Source organism: Athene noctua, chromosome 2 (assembly GCF_965140245.1).
Source record: "Athene noctua chromosome 2, bAthNoc1.hap1.1, whole genome shotgun sequence".
In the NCBI taxonomy this organism is placed as follows: Eukaryota; Metazoa; Chordata; class Aves; order Strigiformes; family Strigidae; genus Athene; species Athene noctua.
The window spans coordinates 81,740,012-81,762,008 of record NC_134038.1 but is presented as its reverse complement, the minus strand read 5'-3'; the positions used below and the strand labels follow the sequence as shown (position 1 = coordinate 81,762,008).

Below are 21,997 nucleotides of genomic sequence, written 5' to 3'. Positions count from 1 at the left end.
AGCACAAGCTCAGCCCAGACCAAGCTGCATTGCACGGCACGTTGCACAGCAGCCCTGAGCTGCCCCTCCCTTCATCCGCTGCTTAAGTATTTGTAGACCCCAGCACAATGGGACAACAAACTCTGATCGAATTAAGAAAGAAAAAAACCCGTATACTGACCCATGCCATTTGACAGCACTTAAAATAGTATTTTATTTTCAAGACAAAATTAACTGTTTCTTTTTTCACCTTAGCTGTGTAAAGCAGAAATGAGTTAGTTTTCTTGACTATACATTTTGTATCATTTCCTTTAAAAAAAAGCAGACAGTTATCAGATTCATTTCTGAAAGCAAAGTACTGATGAAAGGCCCTTCAGATACCAGCAATTTAAGACGTTTCTCAGTTAAACCTGTGACAAAATAACGTCCAGGTAAAAAATTGTCAGTGGTTATTTCTGGAAGATTTTAAAATCCCAGATAAAAGAGCCCTCTCACTTTTAAGATACATTTTGTAAGAAAGACTACAACCCAGTGACTAAACAAAGAAACTAAAAAAACACCAAAACCACCAATTAGAAAGAGCACTGTATATCCTCAGTAAATAAAGTAGCACACGGATTGTATGATACATGTAAATGAAGCATCACATGCCTGTATCTATTCGTACAGGGAAGGAATGGGATCAACTTCCTGCAATTAATCTTGGGGCTCACTGATGGATAATGTCAGACTGCCAAAACCATTTTAAGGTATTAACATTGTGACAGCTCACCCCAGCACAGAAGTAACAGTTCATCAGTCTTTGCCATTGACAGCCAACAAATTGGCTTGCTACAGCTTCTCACAGGCACCAGCTCTTAACTGCAGCATCTGCAATCATTGTTTGCCACTGTATTAACCTCCCTATGGAAGTGCTACCTCATCTGAAGGCACTATTACTAGGCTTGCAAGTGAGAAGAAATATTTATCCCTTCTTTCATTTCAGAGAACAACTTAAGTTAAACTGACTGCAATTCTCATATTCCAAGACATATGCATGATAATAGAAATTACAACTTAGCTTATATTAAAACAAGGATAAACAGCATTCCAACTTAACCTCCATAAGGCCCTATTACATTTTACACCATCTTGAGAAAAACAAGCAGAACAAGAAAGGGAAGCTAATAAAATGCAGAAATTTCATTTTTAAACACCTATTTTGAATTGCCTCAAAGCCTGAAAAAGCCAAAGAGCCAACCTTTTTTCCTTAATATCTACCTTCTGTGGAAAAACAAGTTTTAAAGATTATGGCATTAAGAAAAAACAGCTTCAAAATTCAATTTTGTTCTCAAGCAAAACTAAAACTGTATTTTTCTCTGGAATCTTCCCCATTGTGTTCCAGACATTCAATTTAAAAAAGCAATTAATGTATTTTTAAATCAGTACTACAAAGTTATTTTAAAAATTCTTGTTCATCTTAAGAGTAGAGAAGTATATACAAGATAATTGAAATTAATAGAAGAGGGAATTAATTATTCAGTTCTGCCAGCATCCAAATGTCATGATTTTAAAACCATTTTTGAAGTGATCTATGAGACAAATGCTTTCATTACTTAGAAGTGCACAGTTCTTAGGATTTTGAGTCATGTTTCTGCATGTTGAAAAGATTCAGACTTTACAAAACTGTGCAGGACCAAAGACCGCCCAGACCTAGGAGCCTAAGTTAAATATAAATCCATAAATATGAAAATTCTTGAACTAAATTAACATTGCACAAACCAATAGGAATTTTATTTACAACATGCATTTCCCATTTAAAAAAAAAAAAAGCAGGTAGACTTTGCATACAAATGTCATCTTTGGAAAGTTAGACCCTCTGCCTCACACCAGAATAACACAACCAAGAAACTGCAGAACATCAAAAATGCATCAATAAAGAAAACTGAGGTTGAATCTTCAAAAGGTGAGCTCCCCACGCTATGATGAAAATTCTGAAAAGAGCCTGATTTTGACTTTTCCTCAGTATACAATGTGTCCACAGTTTAACTGCTTGGAGCACAGCTGCGCCACTAGGATCTGGTTTCTTCAGCTCCACACACAAAGATCATCCTGTTCCCAAAAACCAGCCTCGCTGCTCCTCAGTCTCACAGATAACACTGTCAGTCTGCAAGGAGCGGAATCATTACAACAGTGGCTCTTTGGACTTACATTCAGTGCGCTGCTTCCTGTTCTTTACTATCAGTGCTCCCAGCTGCCAGAGACACTTTAAACTGAATCACTCAGAAACTGTATTTTGCAATGAATTGTGCGAACATCCGTAATTTGAGATTTCCAAGAATTCCTTTCAAAATACTGGGGTGTTTCAATTAAAAAAACCCCCAAACACCCAAACCAACAACCACCTCTAACAAAACATTCAGGCTATCTAATTAGCTGGCAAACCTGTAGAAAGTATTTTATGATTACAGGGAAAGAGGTATTTTTCAGCTGGGTGATTAATAACCTTCTCTTCTACATCCTGGGTAAATTGTCAAGAGCAACTGATATCAAGACATTTAAGTACCCAGGCTTTAATTAAAAATATTGGGAAACGAACCGTTTATCCAAGCATTCAGTGACCAAGGCTAGGATCTAAACAACTTCCTCCTGTCTCCAGCTTTGCAGAACATGCCCTAGCTGTTGCTCATGCCTGCAACAAGTCAAAATATCAAAAAGCACATGACATCATAAACTCTCTCCCATTGTAATAATTTGGATATTATTTTCTTGAGTTTTTAATTTTGATCAGTGCTGTAGCCAAGGAATTGGAGCCTGTATACCACTCCCAAGAATGAAGAGGCCTTTCAAAGAAATGATGAGATGTTCAGTGTCCCTGGTCTTCTGTTTATCTGGAAAAGCTTTGGGAAAATTCTGATTCCTCAACACAGTCACCACTGCAGCATGCCAAATCAGCTTGAAGGATCCCAGCCACTGTCAGCAAAACCACAACAAACCAGCTTCAGATAATTCAAACAAAATCTTTTGGATGAGTGTAAGGAATGTTGTTCCACATACATTCACTACTTAGCAAGGGGTGGGAGGGGAGAAGAAACATGCCATGCCTTCCCTCTACATTAGAGAAAACACAAAGTATTCCAAGCGAGAAATACTTGCTGTCCTAATGAGACATACTGAAGAAACACTCATTTTTGACATTAATTTTACTATCCAAGTTCTCCTTCATCATCCTTTTTCTTCTTCATTTGAATTTTCTGATGTAGTCTCCTGAACCATTTTACAACACCCTTTTCTCTTCCCTTCCCACTCCAAAGAAAAAAGGAATTGGCCTGTTAGTGTGAAAAAAATCTGGTCAAAACAAGGTTTAATTTTCCAAACCTCTTGTAACTGCACATACAGGAATTAGGATTATTTTCAACATAAATCTCTTTGCTAATTATGTTGACAAGAAATGCATGAAGTCAAAGACAAAAAAGGTAAGAATATATTAATCCTAAATGTTCAGAATAGTGAATTACATTCTTGACTTAAAATCCATTTCTTTTAGTTCACTTAAAAGGAAAATGAACAGTTCTAGTAACCAAACTAGGTCATTAAAAATAAAATAAATGGTTTTGAAATTGGGCACATACTCCCTGTAAGAAATACTGATGCTGAAGATCCATACATATGCATCTGGAGTAACTGCTTCTGCAAGCTGGGAGGGCTACCTTCTGATACTGACCAAAACACTTCTCTTATGCCCCTCCTGCTAAATTTGAATTATACAAATGCATTTTGGTTAGTTACAAAGGGTGACATCAAGACTTCTCCTCTTTATGTCTCTTCCCAGTACTGCCTACCAGAAGTCATGTCCATGTAACAGAACAGGTTAGTCACGCAGCACTGCTAGGTATGGCAGATGGAGACCAGCCATGACCCAACACCCTGCCTGCTTCTGGAAGCAGAAAAGGCACACCAGCACAGAAAGCACCTGCCTGGATTTCAAACATTAACATTTAACACAAAAAACCCCTTATGTACTTTTACAACTTCCTTTATTATATTAAAAGATACTCTAGCAAAATGAAGAACCACCCATAATTCCTCTGCCATACATCTAACAGGAGAGCAAAATCAGAAATAGGCATTATCTCTCTCTCTCTCTGAGCCTGGATTTCACATGCTGCATTTTTGTAAATTATAAACAAAGATTTGTTACTAAATAGATTTAAGAATATTTGGAGGCTAGCTTTGCCAGAGGAAGAAAAAGAAGGGAGCAAATTATCCACAGGACAGGGGTTTATTATTCTACATTGCCTGTCAGATGTTAAAACACAGAAATACTCGAAAACATGTACTGCCAAACAATTCCACAATTATGAGTGCTTCTGCATTGTAATTAACATTTTTTATATCTACTAAGAATTTTAGATGTAGAATAATACAGTCCTGAGAAAGATCTTTGGGTTACACAGCACATGGTTTACATCCATTTAAAAGAAAGTTAGCTCTGAATCAAAAAATGATCAGTCACACAGTTCAGAAAACTGAAAAGGGTATACTGTCTATAAATTACATAGTCACCACTTAACTAGAGCTGTGAATATGCAGTTACAAAGTAGCTGCTCTAATTCCATGCTTTAAATACTTCAGAAAGCTATTACACTCAGACAACAATGCTCCTTTAGGACAGCAATTAAAATTCAGGTGCAGGATTTTTTTTTAATTGCCACAAAATTTTTTGAAATTTTCTTTTTCCCAGTAATTCCTTCTGAACAAAGCATACCATCATGGTGGAAGTTTTAGATTGCTAATAATGTTAACTTCCTGAAGCATGCAAAAAACCCTAAATAAACTCTATATCCTATACACGTGCCTCTTGCTGACAAAAATATGAGGTTAGTGTTCTTAAGAAGTTACTTTTTCAAAAGGTAACACTGTCTTTCAAAAGCTCACAACCTGATAACACAGGGCTATCTCCTTTTGCAATTTATAATAGCGTTTTGCTTTACAAAAATTATAAAATGCTTCTACATGAAAGATGAGACTGTCAAAACAGATAAAATACCTTTCAAATAAAAATCATTACAGGAATGTAAAAGCTTGTCATCACCTCAACAACTTCAGTAACAGAGTAAGACTATGTTATTCCACAAACAACAAAGGAAGATAGTAAAATACTATTTACTTCAGTTCTGAGGACTGTAATCTTAGCACAGTCTTATGAAGATGATACAAGCAAGCACTGGATCCTGTTGTCTGGGTTTTCAATTTACCAAGCAACCAGGACACACAGAGGACACAGCACGTACCTCCAGGGTACAATCTGTTGTAAGCACCTTTTCTTTAGATGTTACTCTGAATCTGTAACCAGAGCTCTGAGTCAGTGGTTTCCAAACTGATTCTGGTATGACTGCATTTAGTCCTGCCAAATCTTTAGGATGAAAGGATAAACTCACCTAAGCCTGTTCTACTAAATCAACCAGCATTTTGAGTGCGTGTATTTTGTTACCCTTGAGACAATGAGAGCAGGCAGCACAAAACACACTAGGACGGAGCAACAAGCAAGTCAGGCCATGATAAATAAACTCTTTAAAATAGATTAGCTACTGACATAAAAATTTTAAGACATGTGAGTAACATGGTTTTCACCAATCAAGCTTTTCTGTTTAATAGTGTCTAAAGCATACTTCAATCCAGTCAGTCGTTTGGGTTTTTATGGGTTTTTTTGTTCCTGTTTTCTTTTTTAAAAACCCCTTCACTTAATATACTTTTTTTTGCTAGTGAGTGCTGCTTGCTTTCTTATTATCTTTCAGAATCTTTTTTATCACTACAAATTCCCTACATTTGACATTTCTAAGAATCCTCTCCTAATATTTATAAGGGGAAGGCAACAGCTTGAACTTAGACCTTGACAAACTCGTTTACTTCCATGTCCCTTAAGCTTTTCTGTAGAAAGCAACAGATGATCATTCAGCTTTACTAGTCCCTCTTTCCAGGTGGCTTCCCTGGCAGCTTTTCTTTCAGCATATATGCAGGTTCTTACATGCAACTAGATTTCCCTAGACTCTGTGTTCAAGGAATCTCTGTATCACTGATACTTTAAAGCCTGTATTTGCAAATGAACACATGCCTAATAGGGCTATGATTACGCCCAGTACACTGAAACAAGAATAACTAGCACCTTTCATGAGCAGAAATACTTCTTTACAATTCCCTTCTGTTTCTTACATGGAATTAATGTATTTTTGTGAAAGATCTTAAGCATTTCAGATATCCCCACAAACACTAAGGGGAGTCCAAGACTCCAGAAAACACTTAGAACATAACAAGTCCATGCTGGCAATTCTAACTTTCAGCATAGGATCACAGGATAACTCAAGCTGAAAGTGGCCTCAAAAATCCATACAGTCCAACCTTCTGCTCTAAAGGATGGGTCAGTTATGAGATCAGACCAGATTATGTGGGGCTTTGTCCAGTCTGCTCTTGAAAACCTGATGTACTTTTAACTGCTTCTTGTAACAGGGACTATTTCTGCTGCAGCATAAATGGTTAACATACAGTAGTGCAGGCACAGCTGGCTTATGACCACAGGGGAAATGACTATAGGATTCTGGCTATCAAGGACAACTTAATAACAAGCTTACCTTTATGATTATGCCTGCATGTCAATTATGTAAATGTCTTCTATTGCTATAGGGGTTAACCATTATACATACTTCCTAGAAAATGCATACTGTAAATTTCTGAAAAGTCTTAAGAGTTCTTTTCCCAGGATCATGAAATGTTTTTACGGTGCTATTTGCTCATCACAACAGATTCTTTTATTCAGTTTGCTCTAAGAATTGCATCATTTATTTGCATAACTTCCATGTTAGAGAATAATGAATTTAAGTTCAATAGTTGTCCCAGATACAGGAAAAATACCTTGCTATTTGTACTCAACTCAAATCTAGGAGAAAACACAAATTGGAACTACACCTGTATCAGTGAACATGCACTCAAAATAGCAGCAAAACATTGCAAAATGAAGCAATGATTTGAAACCAATACCAACAATTTCAGAGAATTCAAGGGCATCTGTAAAAAAGCTTCTAGTAGAATTGTGTTAAACGTGATGCAACATTCTGGTTTAGCACGCACAGCAGAGACTAATATTTTACTTTGATTTCAGGAAAAGTGAAATGGAGTTAATGGGACATGGACTTTCAGCAGACTTTTCGCAAAAAACAGAATTGGAGGAAGGCAAATGCTAAATCCTGCTACTTCCATCTGCAGGCAGTGATGATGACAGAGGATGTGATGCAATGTGAAGATGTCCTGAAATGTGCACAAGAACATCAGCTCTAGCCTGTTCCTCAACAATTTTCTCCTCTCCACTAAACACAGGACCCATAAATGCTCCTCCCAACACCAAGTTTAAGAATACAAGCCACAGCAGCAGAAGTGCCAGAAAAATAGAGAGTTGGAAAAAGAACAGAAGACCTTGTGGACACATATTATACTGCTCTATGACAAGGAAAACACATCAGATGGTCCTTGGAAATGAACAGCCACAACAGCTACAGAGAAGTATCACAGAATCAAAGAATGATCTAGGTTGTAAAAGACCTTGAAGATCATCGAGTCCAACCACTAATCTAACACTGACCGTTGTCAACTACACCACATCCCTAAGTGCTATATCAACCTGAAATATACACCAATATACACCAATATCTCCTTGTCATCTGTCATGAATAAGACAGTTACCACACATCTATGTCAACTCCATGGCTCTAGGAGCACTCTCTTGTCCAAGTAAATGTCCCTAGCTCCACTCCTCCTGTCCATCACCACCTTGACAAGCTACTTATTGAAGTGGAAGAGAGATTCTTTGGGTTGCTCTCAGGTGCTCTTTGGAGCACCAGCTCTGAAGATTTACTTAATCCAAAGCAAAATATGGGTAACAAAGACACCTTCAAGAAGTAATTCTCAACACTGAAGCAACTTTTTCAACAGTCTGTTGCACCTGAAGAGGGACAGTTCATGAAAATAAACATGACTCCAGGATGATTTTCTTCAACTGCAACATATGAACAAAATTTGCAGGATATGATTTTAGTTTGTTCTGCCTTGGTTAGAAAAAGAAACTGCTGTTGGAGAAAGGCTAATTGCAAGCAAAATAACAACTCTCTTGGGAAATCTAAAGCCATCACAATCACTGGTTTATATCCATTTTTACCTCCCAAAGATCAGCTGTGCAAATACATCTGTTCTGAAGCAGATACTTTTTACACACTGATTTCCTTTCCAACTACGATATATAAGAAAATATATTTGGCAGCTGTCTGGGACCAAAAGTACATTCAAGCCAGTATTATAAAATTTCTTCTTTTTCTCAGCTGTTATACCGAGCTCCCAAGCAGGGCAAAAAGCTTTCATTACCTATTTACAAAATTTCCAGAGACAAATTAACTACATACTTATGCCCACAAATAGAGTCAGCATGAGAAATACAGATGTATCTGACAGGTCTTCCTGAGTTTGGGTCATGATAAAAGAATAATGCAGGAGTTAAAGGCAGGTTTTTGCAGAAGTCAACCCTATGATGTTTCAGAGCACGTATAAACTTGATTTTGGGAGAACTCTTCTAGAAATTCAAATTATGAGTTTCACTGAATCTCCTTACCTAGTTTAGGACTGCACAATGCTGAGGAAGCAATTCATATAGACTCCACTGTTTATTTAAGGCTGAATTAGAATTTGGCTATTAACTGTGACCATCTGATATAGTCTGGTTATAAAGCTCAATGCAAAGATTATGAACTAATGGACCACAGTCAACTGCTGACATTTTATTTAAGTTTACTTTTGCTCAAACCATGTTTTTAACTGCAAACAACTAAAACCTCAAGGTGGGAGAGTCAGGATAGAGAATTCTTGTTTTACTTTATACTGCAGCTATTTTATTTACCTGGACTAAAGCATGAGAACATGTTTGAAAAACCACACACACATACAAAACCTAAATTCAAACTATCTTTGCTGCTATTAAACTAGTAATGCTTTTTATCAAGATATTTGTGATTAGATGGAAATTTATGATTTATTAGGCTTTCAAAACAACTAATAATTGTGAAGCTGAACTTCAGCTCTGCAACTCTGTTCAAGCTCAAGTCTGCGTGAAAAATAAGTTGAACCGACACTGCAACACAGCTTTTAAAATTTTTTGCTTATTTAGATGAGCAGACTGTGAAATACAGCTGACTGCTCAGCTTTGCCTCCCATAAGCTCCTCAAGACTTTCTATAAACTGGTTATCTGGATGGGCAGCCTGTTATTAGGAAATTTTATGAGGAGGTAATTGATTCATCAAGAATCAGAATTCGTAGATTAACATTTAGCATCTTGTACAACTGCAACATATTCCTCGATACCACTTTCTGCATGTGATTGTTCCAGCTGTGCAGCAGAAGCACACACATTTCTATATGGTGCCCTGGTATCTACAGTCCTCACCTTGCCACGTGGCTCTAAGGCAACAAGACAAAGCGAATACCTACTTACTGCTCGGACTTACTTTCCCGGCTGGCCTGGGCTGTAACTCATTTCCTGCAGCTGCAAACGCTGTCAGACAGTCTCACAGGCAAGCGCTTTGGCTCTGAGCCACGGGTGGGGATCCTTTTTCCTTATGCATGGCCCATGCTTTGCTTGCTTGGAGTCTCAGAACAGCAAATCGTCCCCTCTATAGCCTCTGTCTGCTTGTAAGCAAACAACTGCTGCCCAAGTCATCCTTCTTTTCTACTACAAACAGGCAGTCCTCCTTCAATTATTCCAACTGGATCCCCATTTTAAGTGATCAAATTCTGCTGCTGCTATCCAGAGCTTCCTCTTCCTGCATAACAGTATTTGGACTCAACATGGAAACGCTCCAGTTCTTAAGCATAACTTTCAAAGCTCTTGATCATACATGAGACTTTTTATCTTTACTCTCTCCTCTTCCCCTTTCATCTAAAATTGTACTCTGAATAGGTGGTCTCCAGTTGTGTGACAGCAAGCTTACTTAATGTAACAAATTCAAGACTGTTTCATCCCACTCTGTGGCCTCAACTATAAGATGTCTCTCTTTTCGGGGGAAATATCTCTAGATCACCTGTGAATTTTTTTTTAATTCCTGAATAGGAGGTCCCCATAGCAATTCAAGAAGATCTCTGACACCTGCCACACCTGTCCTATACCACTCCTTCCCAGCCTGAAGGTGTAGAGAAGGGCTTGCTACACAGCTCTTTAAACAAATTTGACAACCTTTGTCTTGAAAACTATCAAGTGTTCGATCCTCCTTATTATGGTAGATTATCTGAGAGATACTACAGGGTTTTTTTTAAAAAAAAGACTGCTGAAATAACATTTTTCTGTTTATGGCACCAGTCAGGGCTGGATCCTGAGAGTAAAATCAAAAGCCAGTGTTCGGTATTGCAGTGGTGTGTGGTATGTCACCATGTTAGTAAGAGATCACCTACCTTTCAGATCTGAACAAACCTATATAGATACCTGGATTACAAGAATGTATAGAACAGGCAGACACTGTACCTCCAGGTAAACAAAAGATCTCTGTGGTCAGGTTTTGAACCAAACATATAGTTACAGAAATTGGCAGTTAGACATGGTCCCAAAAAACCCCATAACTTAAAAGAAGACATGTAAATATAAGCCTTATAAGCAAAGGCTTGTTGAAGCCTTTGTAGGTCTCCAAACAGTAGCACCTAGAGGAAGGGTATGGAGGACTACCACAAATTTTTCAGACTTCAGATGTACTTAAAGTTGGAAAAGACACTGAACTTGTGTGATCTAAACAGGCAAGATATTCACAAACAATTTTAAACACCTGCCAATTTTTCCTGAGTTTACAAGTTCAATTTCATTATACTGAATCCTGTCCCCTGCCTTTTACCCAAAGCTGTGGTTGTAAACGCCCTACAAATGAAGGAAGGAGAACTGCACATATAGAAAGGATGTACCACAAAACAAAAAGAAACCCTTGTTAAAAAAGAGAAGCACCAAATAAAACAGGAACATTCTTTCTCCCCCACACCCACTAACATGTGAAGAATCACAGGAAAAAAAATTGTTGCCTTATGTATTGCTTGTGAAAAACATGTTCTTCCAAAGCTAGTAATTTATATTTTGTGGAGTGCACCAACTGTTCTTCAACCTCTTCACTACCCACTTGTCTTTTTTCTGCATTATAAAAGGGATTGAGATTTTTTTTTAAAATGTACTCATCTGTAAACTGCATGTCAAATTGATTAAACGACCCAAATAACTTACAAAAATAGATTTGATATCCAGCAGAGCAAGCAAGAGGTCTGGAACCTGCAATCAACCCTCCCCCAAATGACTATCTACCTAGGGAAAGTCTTTATTCCGTGTAACACTTTCCCATACTCTTAACAAAATGTTTGTTATTTTAACTACTATAAATTTTTTGAGATTGAAGATACTGTAAAAATGCCTTTTTTTTTGTTTAACTTTTCTTTTAACCCATTGGTAGTGATTAGACATTTAAAGTAATACACACTCTTAGAGGACAAGTAACATCTACACTTGTAGGCAAGTGATGAGTCATTTTCGGGGTTGTCTTCTAACATGAGACTAAAACATTACATTTCATGGTTGACATATGTGGACAGACAAGGAACGACCAAGACCAGCTGTCAGAACTAGGCTTCACTGAACATACTTTCTACTTTAATAATCTTTCATGTTAGCCTACTTTGGATAATAATTTCAGATTATTTAAGGCACTAAATATCACCCAACACTTCCGTACTCAGTGATGAAATGTGATTTTACACAACTTAAGAACCAGCTGTAACTTAGAAGAGGTTTGTTATTTCAAAACTTGGAAGCTCACTTCACCTTTGAAATACTGTGGCTTTCCAACTTGTTTAGTTGGCAAATGGTATTTATAAGCACTGTTGAAAAGATCAAAATTTTAGGGTACAAAGATACTGAAGCGAGTGCAAAACTCTCTGCTTCATCAAACCATTTGTATAGGCTAAGCACTCAACATCCAAGCAGCCACCCCCATCACTTCTGATGGTGATCACTTCCTTTTTTCCTTTGGAATTACATAAAACCTCTTTCTCCCTGAGCCTCTCGCAACAGCTTGCGATGCCAGACATGCACAAATTCCAGACTTGTGTCTACTGCATGTGGCTTAGCCCACGAACTGTACAGAATTACTTGACCTTGAGTACTGCAAGCCTGACATATGACATGTATTTTTCAGAACTCAAAAATCCAGAGGGCAATATCCTTCTTTGTTAAATCATTCGAAAATGCTGGAAGTTTTACTGTATTATGGTCAGAAAGAGAAAAGGAAAAACCCCCCTGTATTAAAAAGACTGAAGTTGCAGAATTGAACACTTGAAATCTAGGAAATACATTTAAAGTTGTCCACCCAAGTACACAAACTGCCATAAATTATGTGTCATTCACTTTTTCTTCATTATGGGGGTTGTGTGTTTTGTTTGTTTTGTTGGAATTCATATCTCAATCAATGCTCACAATAAACAGTTCTGAGAAGATCATCTAATTGTTTTTCCATTCTTCTGATTAGCATACTCCCCAATGTCTTATTTAAAGATCTGTAATCAAATGCAGCATTTAAGAATGAATAATTACTTTGTGGGATTGTCTGAGGTACTTTCCTCTATGGGGGGGAAATAAAATCAAAGAACTCCACTAATTTTACTTAATTTTTGTAATCTCTCTGTGAAATGAACACTTAGGAACCTCTTTCAAGCAATACAAAGTTGAGGTAGAGACTGAACTCAAATGTATCCAGTGGTTTCAAGTACCCAGTCTAAAGTTGTTTGTTTTTTTGCCTTTTTTTTTTTCCGTTCCCCGATACTTAATATTATATAATAAATTTGCAAGTTCAAGACAGTTCACACTGACTTCAGTCACAGTCACATGCACAGGAAACGTTAACAAATCAAACATCCAGCTCCTAAACCTGACACTCAGTAATGTGGGAATAAACAATTAGCAGCTGCTTCTTATCAGCTGGGGTTTAGATGGCATGCTTTAACATCCCACAGGAAGCCTGTGGCAGAGGCAGGGACAAAAGTCACTTCTGAGGCTGCATTCAACCCTGCAAATTATGCTTATTCTAGCAATGGCCTTCTCTTCAGTTTTTCAGGTCCTTATTCAGATAATGAATGCTCTTCATTTCAAAACAACATGTTGAACAGAAACTAAAGTAACTTCACAACATGCTGCCCCATTTTCCCCAAACGCACACTAAAGGAAAAAAAGCAACGCAGGTTACATCCACCCGTTTGATCAATAAAAGTAACCTCTCAAAGACAAAACCAGCTCTGTCTCTCCCTCAGGAGTCTGACAGGCTCAATGTTCTTCATGTAACATGTATTGTCCAGTACATCTGCCTCTCCTAATAAAATTGTCTGCATTCAAAGGTAAAGTCCCCTAGCTCCAAAGGAAACTGGATTTATCAATTCCGTGGGTGTTGCTAAAAAAAAAAATATCCTGTTGACATTTCCATGATTTCACTCCCTAGTCAAAGGAAGAAATGTTTCAGAGATACCTAATGACATTTTGCAATTTTTTCTTCCAGACAACTGCAAACTTTCTCTATCCACATTGTTTGTTATAGGACACAAGAGAACAAAAATATATGCCAACTATACAGTTCAATCCTTCAGACCCACCCTCCCAATCACTCATCATTCAGGAAGTTCTTGCTGTGCATGCTCCTAATGTAAGAAACACAAACTCTTCCATCTTTTAGACAAGCATGTTTATAGAGTGTGTGAAAAAATTGGGAAAAATTGTAATGTGATAGCTGGAATGGACTGAATAATTGAAAAATTTGAGGTTGTATTTATGAAAAACTGTCCAAAACCAGAGTTTTGTCTTTTGGAAAACAAGTTTTCCCCAACACCACTTTCCTGGTAATCTTTTTACTTCCAATAACAAACTTTTTGAAAGGCATCTTCTCCACCAACATGTGATGAAACACCTTCTAATGAACTGGGGTTTTTTAAATTCACATTTCTTTCTGTTCACAGGCTAAAAACTCAAGTAGTTTCAAATGAAGCAAGCAAACGAGCATTTTCTCTAATGATGAACTACTCCGTGTCCCTGGGGAGCTTACGGAGCCAAAGGAGTACATAGCACACCAAAACCTTAAAAACTTTCAAAGAATTATCAGATTTTTCTTGCACCCTTTAGGGGCACATTCTTTCATGCATCCAAAAAAACAAAGTAAGATTTCAGAGCTGCTCTGGGAAAAAGGGATAAGTGTGCCACTGCTACTCTGGAAAACTCAGTTAAGTAAAATACAGTAGTTCAAATAGCCAATTCCTGTGTCAGGGCATATGGACGTGTGTATTTACCTTTTCCATTGCTGAGTCTGATCCTGTCATGACTTCTTACTGCAGGGTTTCTCAAGAACCATTGATAATACACGCTGGAGATTTTCTTCCCTCCCCCCTTTGAACACATGACAGGTATAGATTTTCTTATCACCACAACTTGATCTAACATGATACATAACTCTGTACACCAAGACACACATAATTTGCTTTAATCTCTTCCCTGTCTTCAGCCACATTTTCACTTAACATTGAGAATTGCTGACTGTTTATTTTGGAATGGACAGGGTGGCTGCTGGTTGCTAAAAGCACTGCGTTTTATCTAATTAAAAACTACAAACCAAAACAGTACAAGAACACCAGAGTTCCCATTTGCACAGTACTCCCCATTACCTAAAACTCACGCTGCTGCTGACTAAACTTTGTTTCCATCATTTCTTACCTTTGTGGTTAAAAATCCCTTCCATCTCCATACTACTGCGGGAGTGAGCGATGCAGAGGGACCCGCAGGGAACCAGGCCTTCTGCAGCTGGGGACCGATCTGTGGTTCGAACCAGACACCAGTCGGGCTTGTCATGGGGCCTCTCCAGGACCTCCACTGTCTGCCCACGGCGGATTGTCAGCTCATTACTGTTGCAGGCGGTGAAGTCGTGGATTACCACCGTCAGCTCGCACCCACCAGACAACTGTGAGGGGAAAAACAAGAGGAGAAGCCAGATGAATGCTCGTTATCAAACCATCCGTCATGCACCGTTACCTATTTAGGATTCCTGGCAGGATTCGTATTTTGGATGAGATAGCAAGCTTCTGGGACTTTCCACATCAAGAACAGATCATTTCAAAATCAGGCAGTTCTGGCGTTTTAGAACAGATTTCTAACTCTGCTTGTCTCTGCCTATGTTCAAAGCACACCGGCTGTGACAAGGCTGGGCGGAGGATTTAAGCGGTTTTTCTTGCTAAACTGCTCCTTACCCTGAAAGCTGAAGTAGCAGTCGCTTCAGAATATATTTTATGGGTGATAATTTGCAATAAAAAGACAGATATTACTAAATACAGTCACTCATGAGCTTTGTTATCTTGCAAATTCAAGGCAGAAAGAGGAACCTTTTTTGAATGAGCTTACTGCCTTATTCCCACCCCACTCACAGTTTACATACGCAGGTCACAAAATCATCCAGGAAACACCATATATAATTATAAAAATCAGCATAAGGTTCTTCACATAAGATTCCCAAATACTTAACTATTTGATAGAAAATCCACATGGGCTTACAACTTTCACATTTTTGCTGATTTCCCAAATAAAAACCCACAAACTTGAACTAAAAGCATGCAAGTTCAGGGTTTTCCTCCCCCTCTTAGAAACACTTCATTAGAATTACTTTGCCTAAGCTTAAGTTTCTTCTCTTTGATTGTTTCATCTGCTTTGATGTGAAATTAAAATCATCATCCGAACTTTGCAAAAGTCCCAAGATTGCTCAGTGCCAGAGAACCCATCCAACTAAAGCAAACATCCTGGGAATTCCTTTTCCTTCCATATGACAGTGGCATTCCAAGCTATTTTTCGTGTGTGAGTATTTCTATAGCTCAGGCTGCTTCAGTGCAACTTTCATATCAGATCTCAGCTAGCACGTAACTTCTGTGAATTCAGTCATTTTGGACCAAGCCAGTAAACTCCTCAACTCAGCAAGGTAATCCTGCAATACTCTATGCTGACAAAGGAGGACACATACCCTGTAAGAGTTCCAACTGCAGCAAATACAGAAGCATGTGCTACACCAACATACTGCATGGTTCCTGCCACATGATTTTTGACTATTACATTCAGGCTCTTACATGGCTGCCAGCTACATCCCATGAGCTTTAGGAAAAGGAGGTAAGAGACTGAATTGTTACTTCTTAATTAGTTTTCATTACAAGCCTAGAACTGAAGCACTACATAAAAACTTTTCTAGGCTAACATTATTTGTTATCAAGCAAGAATTTTAGAGCAACCGACAAAACCAGCAAAACCCCAGTAAGACTCAAAGGCTAATTCCAACCTTCTCTTCCTCTAGCCTGCAACAAACAACAGAATGCAACTCCTAGCAGATGGTCTGCAGTAACTCCAGAGCTTTCCCATGGTATCTGCCAGCTAATCTCATTGGCTACCCTTGCTTGTGTGTGCATACAAGCAAGTTTTCTTGGGGGAATACAGAGGCCAAGAAGGGCAGAAAAACCTCATACGTCTAGTGTTTAAGGAAGATAGATCAGGTTGCACCCATTTAGATCCAGGCTAAAAATTAATCATATTGCTTCTACTACATCTCTCCGGACAGCCCCAATACACAAATTACAGGGGGAGGGTACATGTTCAAAACATGCTACCTCCTCCCTCATTAAGAAGTTTCCCGTTCCTTTACACTCTTTCCTTATTTTACATTAGTTTTTAGTCCATGCAAAACTATGCCAAAGGGGAAAAAAGTAAAGAGCTTTCCCTTGTTTTCTGGTATTGATTTGTGTTATAGCCTTCTTAGACAAACTCAGAAACAATTGAAACCATCTGTATGCCTGATGGGGACTAACAAAAAAGCTAATGAAGTATGACTTCACAGGGTGTCCAATGCAGACCAATTTTTCTCAGGAGAGTCCGTATCCCAATCAGTGCAAGCTCCAAGACAGTAAACAAGCTGAAACTTTCCAGAAACTGCATCTAGTCTTCGTATTTTCTCCTAAATACCTATGGGAGCATAGCTTTGGTGCTTTGCTTGCTTTCTTGACTCTTCACTTGCTACAAATAGAGATTAACATATATTTTGTGACCAGTGTAATGGCCACATGTTTTTGGCTTTAATATAGATGTTCTTTCTTCTCCATCCCCTAATTAAAAAAAAAAATAATTCAGATTTTATGTTCACTAAGTATTTTATGTAGTATTAAGCTAAAGGAAAAAGCAAACAAAGGCTGTCAGTGGCTATGTCAGAAACTATTAAAGTAAAAAAAAATCCTACTCTTTCAGACTGTGTGAGAATCAGATATCCTAGCTGGTTAGTATTTCACTGAAATTTGATATTCAATCACACTTCAGTACAGTGTGTAAGACACTTCCTGTATGCAATTGTTAGTTCCACACCATCCTCAATCATGCACTAACACTGTTAGATGCAACTTAGTGGAGGAGTTCTCCACTACTGCCTAACACACCCAAAACTATGATGTTTTCTGCCCAACACACATCTGTGTCATTACAGAGAACATTTAGCAACTTTCCTGACCGAGAGAACATTTACCAACTTTCCCCTCCTTTGGGATAACAAGACTCCTTTGGGATAACAAGACTCCTTTGGGATAACAACCTTTCTTTCCTCCTGTAACAGTAATGGTTAGGAAATGCTGCTTTCCTCTTTGTTTCATTGCTTATTTTCTCTCCATAACACATTTTCTGAAAGTAATTTCATCTTTTGCAGAGATTAAATGCAGTTGGACAGCAAGGAGTGTCTGTGATTAAGTGCATTGCTCAACAACTGTTGTTGGGACAGCTTTGGCAAAGAGGCTCTCTAGGCTAGCTGAAAGGAAGAGCAAGAGGCAGAGCTGGGAGACTGAGCTGCACTGAAGAGAAAAGAGTTACAAACCATCTAAACCCAAATTTAGGCTGAACAAGGGCTTTATATACTTTATCCATCCTTCTCAAGAAACCTTTTATGTAAACTGAATTAATCAAGCATGATAAAAATAAATAAGGCTATGGCTGAAACATGGAAACTGGAGAGGCAGAGACAAGTCGAGAAACAAAACCCAGACAGAAATAGAACCACAGATTAAAAAAGGTGCAAGGTTTAATTAAACAGCTTATCATGGGACATAGCGTCTTGCTGTTGCTGAAATTAATGTTAACCCTCTATGTTCACCTCTCTAAGGCCTTTTAATCACTGTCGCTTGTAGAGAGAAAAAAAAAAAAAAGCTGTAACACATGCTTGTTAGCCAAATACATTCCTAGCATAGGTTTTCTGCAGTCAGAGACACCACACCAAGAATTCATCTGCCACCAGTATCTGGGAGGTTCACCCGTGACAAGAGTTTTGCTACATACAACAGCCTTTATATCAGGCCATATAACCTTCTCTCAGGACTGCAAATTAAATTTACCGTCCCACAGTAATTTTATATTAAGGAGAAGGGAAGGGAAAGAGAGCAGCTAATGAGATTTTTCAATTATTTCAAGCATGAAAATCTTTAATCCCCTTTTAAAATGAAAACAAGTGCACTGTGGGAGAAAAGAAATGGGAGAGACAGTTCTGTCTCAAAATAAGAGTATTTGGCTTTAACCAGGTAGCTGCCCAGGCTCAGTTTCTGACTCTCAAAAGAGGCATACACTCAGAGGCATGTCTGTTTTTTTACTAGCATTTTTTCTACTGGTGGGAGCCTTTCTCTTCTGCAGTCTCAGCTGGCAGAACTAAATACTTGGTTGTCTCCTGCTGCTTCAGTCCTTTTTCTATTTTCCAAAGTACTTTAAACAAGCTTAAAGAAGCATGAGAATGAAATACAAGTTCACATACACAACAGTGCAGAGTGTTACCAGCTGGGCACAGAAGACAATTTCTTAAAATACTGCTCCACTGACCACCCACAGTAACTAGCATGATTCCTACTATTTAGGATAACACCCTATGACAGCTCTTCTAAAAGCCTCTCATCTTCTCAGCTACCAAAATAGTAATTTGGATTATTTCATGTTTCTACCAGATCACTTAATACAAGCATGAAAAGACCTATCAGACTTACATTGTTCCTTTAGCCTCCCCATTTCACTTCCTATGCATTGGATCAAATTCAAAAGGCAACATTAAAATCAGATCAAGCTCTGAGGCTAGGAGCTGTTGAAAGGTGAAATGAATGGGCCAAATGTAATCGCTTTTATTGGTTAGTCACCTAAAATGCTGGCTACAGAGCTACAGAAGGTGAATGGAAGGAATGCTGCGAAAGGTGAAGGGCAAAATATTTACTGAGAAGGGTACAATAAGAGCACTCATTCAGAAAACTGAGATGTTTTAATGGAGTAGAAATGTCCCTCAAAAAATTCTGTATTTCACTCTGGACTCCATTATACCCTCCTTTACTTCAAGACAGGTCAGCGCTATGGATATATTTAACATGTCTTGCAATATGAAGGTACACCCCATGATATTAAAAGGCTGGAAAGGAATCTTAAGTTACCTAGTCCACTTCTTTCTCTTTCTCTAGAGCATAATTAACTACCTCTATGTTAATCATGATTAACATTTATCCAAACTGTTCTCAAAGATCTCCAGTTACAGAGATTCCCCAGCCTTCACAATTACTCTGCTCTAGGGCTGCACATTTTCATAACCACAAGAAAACAAATACTATTGCAATCTTTTATTAAAGATAAGTCAGTTGATCTCATCCCATCCACTGAAAATATGGGTAAAACACTGTTCTAAAATATGGGTAAAACACTGTTCCGTAACTCTGCATAGTAGCTTTTTATACCCTTGAAGACCTGAAGTTCTTCCTCCTGCCTTTTTTCTTTAGGGTCATTAGACCCAACTCTGTATCTTGCCTCATAAGTTATGTTTGGTAGACATCTAATCAGACTTTTTTTTCTCCTTCTTTCTCCTGGAACTCTTCCAATGGACCACTAATTTGCTAAAATTCTGTACTCAAAACTGGATGAGGTATCTATTAATAGAGACCTTATGAATGTTGAGTAAAGAATGAAGACTTTGTGTCCTGCAGCTCAGCATCCTATTTCTGCAAGCCAATATAGGGCTGCTTCCCCCCCAATAATTTCATCACACTGTTAAAATAATAAACAGCTTGTGAGCCTTTATAGCTCTAGATTATGTTCACAAAAACTGTTCAATACTCCCACTGTTTTCATTAGTAGTTAACTATTTCCACCTATTCACGTTAGCTCAAATGTTCCTATTAAATTGCATGGTATTTTGCCAATTAATTTCTCTCATTTGCCAAGACAATTCTGAATTCTAATTCCGCCTTCCAGTATCATTTTCAGATGACATGAAGCTGGGAAGGATGTCAGCTTTATAAACATATGGTCTATTGCATCATCCCAGTTGTTACTGAAAAGCAACATGCCACAGTGGAGCCAACAATCAGAACTTATAATTCTAGCCCAAAAAGCCAGGGCGGAGAAGAAAAGAGCTAATCATGAAGTTATTCTCTATTGTTAAGACACTTCCAATTATGTCAGAAAACAGGATGCAAGGAAAGAAACTCATCTGGACAATACTCAACCACTTACTATCAAGGCTAAGGATTTTTAGCTCTTTCAAAGTATATCTCTGAAGAGGTGAGAAGGAATATTGCATTCTGGATAAAGGATTTAATTGTTCATATTCATCCTGTATAACTGCTTATCACTTCTAACCAAAACATTTATTTTAAAAGAATCATCTGTCTGAACATATAATTGGAGAAAAAAAAAGAATGGTTTTAACTTGGCTGTTGATTAATGCCATGTTTTGTATTTGTGTCTAAATCACAATAGTGAATACACATGAACAGAAAAACGTTCAGCAATAGCATAATAAGTAATAGAGTGTAAAACATTTCTACCACTTAATTAACACTATTTAAGTTACTTGATATTTTTAATGTTTCTCAATTTGGAATCCCAGCTCAGTTTGGAACATGCTCCAAATTCAACCAAGGAGTTCCACTGGCTCCATCTGGCTAACAACATCAACAGCACTTAAAATCCATAAAACTGTTTTACTTCATCTCTGTAAGGCAGTCTTCTTACTTCAAGCTTCTAGGCTGAGAAAACAGTAAACTTTAAACCCCAAATGGACTGCAGTTAATGAATTTTCAACATACAAAGTGAGAGATTACTTCAGATTCAGCAAGAGTGTGAAGATACCGTAAAGATTTCACTGGCCTTCTGCCCGTTACTAAATAATTTTTATTTGTATTTTTAAACAGACTAAAAATTTTATCCTCTAAATGTATTTAACAAACCAAAACATATAACGGAAACATTAAAACAAAGCTACTCTGTTAATTCACACTTTTAAAAGTAAATTCCTTCCTTTGACATACAATACATACATAGCACAAGTAACTTCTAGGGAGTCTCCTAGTTTTCAGTTTGTTTTTCTTCTAAAAGGAAAGTCTAACAAAAACTTTATATACTAATTTAAGAACTCAAAAATACTTTAACAACCAAATTTAAAACTTAATTTGTCAGGAAAATATTTAAAATAATTCTCCATTCCTCCTTCCTTTCATTCCTCTTTTCTTTCAACTTATAACTCCTGTTGAACAGGTTGTTGGTAAGACTTCTCCTCATGTCACATTGGAAAACAATCCTGAGGGCAATTCACTTGGCCAACTTTCTTAGCAATTCTCACATGGTGCATGAAATATTACCCTCTCTCCTCGGCAAGATGAACTAAACCGTTTGCTAGTATATACAACACAATTTCTGTAAATCACTAAACACCTAAGTAAGAATGCAAAGAATAAAAGAGCAAAACAAGAGCCATTGAATTTTTTTTTTTTTCTCTAATCAACCATTTTTCTCACAGATATTCTTAGAAGAAACCACCACCAAAACTACAGACCAACTTCAGTACAAATGCACAAGGTCAAAACATAGGCTATTTCTGACAAATGCAAGAGCAACCCTGAGCACTTTATACTTCTCTTCTT

The 21,997-nt window shown here is 37.8% G+C and overlaps 1 protein-coding gene across 1 annotated transcript in view; it reads right to left on the bottom strand.

The window, feature by feature from the left end:
• The window catches only part of TRIO (trio Rho guanine nucleotide exchange factor), a 253,663-nt gene that overhangs the window by 54,774 nt on the left and 176,892 nt on the right, over positions 1–21,997 (bottom strand). Inside the window, exon 34 of the mRNA XM_074899531.1 lies at positions 14,766–15,009. Coding sequence (XP_074755632.1) covers positions 14,766–15,009 — 244 coding nt within the window. The remainder of the gene's footprint in view (positions 1–14,765; positions 15,010–21,997) is intronic.